Source organism: Carlito syrichta, unplaced genomic scaffold (assembly GCF_000164805.1).
Source record: "Carlito syrichta isolate Samal-C Ts95f unplaced genomic scaffold, Tarsius_syrichta-2.0.1 Scaffold93748, whole genome shotgun sequence".
NCBI classification, from domain to species: Eukaryota; Metazoa; Chordata; class Mammalia; order Primates; family Tarsiidae; genus Carlito; species Carlito syrichta.
In genome coordinates this window covers 10,203-15,526 of record NW_007037844.1, presented here as the reverse complement: position 1 = coordinate 15,526, position 5,324 = coordinate 10,203, and the positions used below count along the sequence as shown (strand labels likewise).

At 50.9% G+C, this 5,324-nt stretch overlaps 1 protein-coding gene across 1 annotated transcript in view; it reads right to left on the bottom strand.

Moving 5' to 3' along the window:
• Positions 1-287: 287 nt before the first annotated feature.
• ANKRD54 (ankyrin repeat domain 54) overlaps positions 288-5,324 on the bottom strand; it is an 8,453-nt gene continuing 3,416 nt past the window's right edge. Inside the window, exons 3-7 of the mRNA XM_021713979.1 lie at positions 3,329-3,400; positions 2,488-2,535; positions 2,287-2,411; positions 1,977-2,084; positions 288-1,428 (exon numbers count right to left, since the gene is read on the bottom strand). Of these exons, the coding sequence (XP_021569654.1) occupies positions 1,354-1,428; positions 1,977-2,084; positions 2,287-2,411; positions 2,488-2,535; positions 3,329-3,400 (428 nt within the window). The 3' untranslated portion in view covers positions 288-1,353. The remainder of the gene's footprint in view (positions 1,429-1,976; positions 2,085-2,286; positions 2,412-2,487; positions 2,536-3,328; positions 3,401-5,324) is intronic.

The following is a 5,324-nucleotide window of genomic DNA, read 5'->3' as shown; positions in this document are numbered from 1 at the left end:
CCACACCCCTGGGCCCAATGTAGACAGGCTCATCTGGAGGGGGCCAAGAATAACATGGTAGGAAGTTGGGGAGAAAAGCTGCCCTGAACCGCACCTCTGCCCCTCCCTGCCTCAGCTAGGTAGCAGCTTGAGTCCCCTGGGAGCACTTTACTGCCCCCTCTGTAATATTGGGGCTCCCAGGGAATGGCTGCTCCTGCGGGGTGGGGGTGGGGTACTGCAGACAGGAGCTTCAAGCCTTCACTACTACATTAGTTTCCTGTTGTTGCTACAACAAATTGCCACAAACATAGACTTAAATAACTCAAGTTTATTCTCTTACACTCTGGAGGCAAGAGTTATAAAATCAGTCTCACTGAGCTAAAGTCAAGGTGTCAGCAAGGCTGGTTCCTTCTGAAGTTCTGAGGGGAAAATCCACTTCCTAGCTCCAGAGGCGGCCTGCATTCCTGGCTCGTGCCCGTCTCGAGTTCCTCCAGCTTCTTTCTTCCATTACTGCATCTCCTGCTTCCTCCCCCATCTCCTGCTTTGCTCTTACAGGATCCCTGCAATCACTTCAGGTCTCCTGGAATAATCCACACTCACCCTCCCAACTATAGATCCTTAACTGCAACGCCCCTTTTGCCATATAAGGTAATGGCCACAGGAGGGTCCTAGGATTAGGCATCTCGGGGTCACTATCAGCCTGCTACAATCAGGTTGCACAACTATTACACCCTCCTGGTGTTTCAATGATTGAGAGAAAAAGGGTTGGATTTTTTTTGCTTTGGGGTCCTTGTATTTTTAAGGTCTAAGCCTCATCAACCCTCCCCTACAAACCAGAGAAATTTGCTGCATTGCATCCTTGAAAGTCTGGCAACAAGTCTAAATCTAAGTGCTGGTGAGAGGTATTAGGGCCAGAGGCAATCAAGAGGCCCCCATGGCAGTCCCTTGGCCAGAAGGTACCTGCCTAAGCCCACACCTGTGAATGCACAAGCCCATAGCCTGGAAGGAACACAGAAGAGAAGGGTTGGGGCCTGGTGAGGGTGCTGGGGAAGCCAAAGGGTAAGTGAGGTTGGCTGGAACAGCACAGGTTGGACACAGATAAAGTGTGGCCCATGAGCGGGCCTAACACTGCAGGAGTTGGAGGAAAAAGCTTGGGCTACGATCATCTACGAGATGATAGAGACTGCAGCTAGGAGTGGTTGTGAGGTCGTGGACAGAGCCTCTCTGCCCCATAGCATCCTGGGTGAGGGCAAGGTCCTCACCAGACCAGTGGAGCGCCAAAGTCCCAGATGCTGGGTTTTCTCTCTGTAACGAGAGAGCAGCGAGGGCAGGGATGGGGCAGTAGCTGAGCAGGAAGGCAGGGAGCCTCTGCTGCTACCTCTTCTCCATGCTCTGCATCTGCAGACTGAGGGAGGTGAAGCTGGCCAGGAGGTCGGTCACTTCATCCACCTGTAGGACAAAACCATGGCTCTGTTACAGGGTGCCAAGGGCCCTGGGTCTCCTCTGTGATACCACAGGCCTAGAACACCAGACTGTCTCTTCTCCCAGGGCATGTGGTGGCTTCTCTCTGATTATGGAACAGCTGACTAAGGGTTAATACTTGACAGCAGGTGGTCTTTGGCTGTCCCAGAAGGAGGGGCCATAAGCATACACTAGCCACAGGCAGCTTCAAAGGAAGTGGACCCAGGCTTTGAGGGCCACAGTGTGCTGCAACCCCGCAGTCACAGCCTCTTTTTTTTCAAGATTAGAAAATATCGTTTATTTAAAAAGTAAATTAGAAAGAGAGAAAGAGGAGATTCACCTCCCCAAAGTAGGGGAGGGGGCCAAAGCTTAGGAAAACATGGCCTGGCCATAGCTCGAAGAACACATAACCACACCTTAGCTCAGCAAGGCAATGGCCCACAGTCTCTTCTGATACGAATGTCTGGCTGCATCAGAGCAGGGGTGGACTAGCCCTGAGATCCCTGCCTAGGTCGGGACCTGTGGATGTGGCTCACCTGTTCTTTAGTGCTCGTCATCTGGAGGCGGGTGCAGAGGTCATCCAGCCGCTCCCGCTGCTCGTGCCGTCCCAGACGCTCCAGATACTCCCTTAGCATATGGATGATCTGGAACAAGAGGGCAAGTTGAGCTGTCTGGGATGTAGTTAGGAGGCATGGAGGCCTGAGGCTGCTGCCAAGAGGTACAGTGGAGCAGATGCTCACAAGACCCAGGAGCCCTGGGACCAGAGGCAGGTGTGTCTGTGGTGAAGGTAGCATCTGTCCAGTGCTGGCCTGGTGCCATGGGCTCAGCACAGCAGGGGATACCCACCTGCTTCACCTCCAGCCGTACGGCTTCCAGGCACTGAGAGTGGCCCTCTTGCAGGATGTTCAGCTTCGACTTTGCCAGGTGCAGAGGTGTGCGACCAGCTCGGTCCAGGGCATCTACACGGGCCCCTGCAGGTACAGGAGAGGTAAATGTACTGGAGGTGAGGGAGAGAGAAAAGAAGGAGAAGAGGAAGGGACCACATACCTCCTCGTAGCAGTGTGGTGATGACAGGGACGTGGTTAGTACAAGCCGCTGAGGAAGAAGAACAGACAAGAATCCAGGACTGGCTGGATGCAGTGGTTCAGCCTATAATCCCAGCACTTTGGGATGCCAAGGCAAGAGGACTGTCTGAGCCCAGGGGTTCAAGACCAGCCTGGGCAACGTGGAGAGACCTATGTCTACAATAAACCACAAAAACTAGCCAGGCGTGGTAGCATGAATCTGTAATTCCAGTTACTTGGAAGGCTGAGGCAGAAGAATCGCCTGAGCCCAGGAGGTCAAGGCTGCAGTGGCTGTGAGCGTGCCATTGCACTCCAGCCTGGGTGACAGAGTGAGACTCCAACTCAAAAAAAAAAAAAAAAAAGAATCCAGAACCAATGTGGCCTGGCTCCCTGTGGCCACTGGAGGAAGCAGGGCTGGGTCTTCTAGTATGCCTGCACCAAGGTATACCTCCTGAGAAGGTACTATCAAGGCAATAGCTGAGCAGGACTCAGCAATCAAATCCAACTCCTTCCCTGTACAGCTGGGAAAACAGGCCTGGAGATGGGACCTGCCTCACTATGAGTCACATTGTATCAGTGACAGGGTTGGAACCAGCCAAGGTCTCACATCACACCTCTCCAGCAGAGGTGCCACTGAGCTTATCTAGGTTGCTAAATCAGCTCTGCGGAGAGCAGTCAACTGCTGAGTGATTGGAAAGTCCAGGGAACATAAACTGGGGGCTCAAATCTCCCTGGACACTGGGAAATACTGCTGGGAGCCTGCAGGACCCCAGGATCTCCATCTAAGAAGCCTGTCTACATTGCAGAGAAGTTGGCTTACTTACCCAGGTGCAGTGGCGTGTTCCCCAGCCCATCTCGCTGGTTGGGATCGGCCCCGTGGTCCAGGAGCAACTGCACTGAAACAGGAAAACCCAAGAGGAGCTGTCAGAGGCTTCCATCGACCAGACCCTCAACCCCTAACCTAGCTAGAGAGGCTCACTCAAAGCGCGGGACACTGAATATAAACACGGTTCTCTACATTGTTTCATTCATTCATTCATCCATTCCCTCACTCACCAGGGTTCATGTGCAGGACTCTTGAGGGCCATGAACTCTTGGCCTATGCAGGTATCAGGGGACTGAGATCGTAAGGGCTGATGAAAATTCTGACAACAGTGGCTGCTAGTGAAGGGCTGTTTCTGCTTCTCTCACAGCCAGGCACCACAGCGGGATTTAGCCAATAGATGACGCTGAGCTCCATGGATAACCTGCCCCTCCCTGGCAGTCTCTAGCCCACCTCAGGGTTTGCCAATTACCAGATGGATGTGCAGGCGGGTAATTTGGGTCCAAGACATCATATGGGGAGACAAGGCTGAGACTCACACTATATACAAAAACTAATTCAAGCCGGGCTCAGTGGCTCAGCTGTAATCCCGCGCTTTGGGAGGCTGAGGTGAGTGGATTACCTGAGCCTCTGGGTTCAAGACCCACCTGGGCAACTTGGTGAGACCTCATCTCTACAATAAAATAAAAAATTAGCCGGGCGTGGTAGTACACGCCTGTAGTTCCAGCTACTTGGAAGGTTGAGGCAGAAGGATCGCCGGAGACCAGCAGGTTGAGGCTGTGGTGGCCGGGAGCGGTCACTGCACTCCAGTCTGGGTGACAGAGTGAGACTCCAACTCAAAAAAAAAATACTAATTCAAGAAGGATCATAGACCTAAAGTGAAAGCTACAACAGTAAGGCTTCTAGAAGAAAATGATCTTGGAATAGACAAAGATTTCTTAAATAGGTCACAAAAATACTGACCATACAAAATAAAAGACTGATGAATTGGAGTTATTAAAATTAAAAAGTTGTGTTCATCCATGCCTGTAATTCCAGCACTTTGGGAGGCAGAGGCAAGAGGATTGCCTGAGTTGAGGGGTTTGAAGCTAGCCTGAGCAACATGGCAAGACCTCGTCTCTACAATAAGTAAAAAATCAGCAGGGCGTGGTGGTGAGTGCCTGTGGTTTCAGCTACTTGGAAGGCTGAGGCAGAAGGATCACCTGGTTGAGGCTATAGTAGCCATGAATGTGCCACTGCACTCCAGCCTGGGTGACAGAGTAAGACTCCGACTCAAAAAAAAAAACAGGCCAAGCTTGGTGGCTCAGGCTGTAATCCCAGCACTTTGGGATGCCAAGGTGAGTTGATTGCCTGAGCCCACGGGTTTGAGACCAGCCTGAGCAACTTGGTGAAACCTCATCTCTAAAATTAAAAAAAAAATTAGCCAGGCATGGGAGCACACACATGTAGTTCCAGCTACTTGGAAGGCTGAGGAGGAAGGATCACCAGAGCCTAACAGGTCGATGCTGGGGTGGCTGTGAGTATGCCACTGCACTCCAGCCTGGGCAACAGAGTGAGACTCCAACTCAAGCAAAACAAAACAAAACAAAACAAAAACTTGTGATCATCAAAAGCTGCCACTCAGAGAATGAAAGGACAAGTTCAGAAAGGCAAGTCATTTATATTTTATAAACAATTATATCCAGAATATATAAAGAATTCCTACAAATCAATAAGAAAAAGATAGACAACTTGTTTTTAAAAATGGATAAAAGACTTGGACATACAGTTCACAAAAGACGATGTAAAAATGGCCAATAAACACAGGAAGAGGTGCTTAACATCAATGGTCATCAGAGAAATGCAAGGGAAGCCACAATGAAACATCCTGTACCAGAAGGGCTGGAATTAAAAGAGACACACCAGGCATCAGCAAGATTGTGGGAAAATAGCCGGGCTCGGTGGCTCAGCCTGTAATCCCATGCCTTTGGGAGGCTGAGGTGAGTGGATTGCCTGAG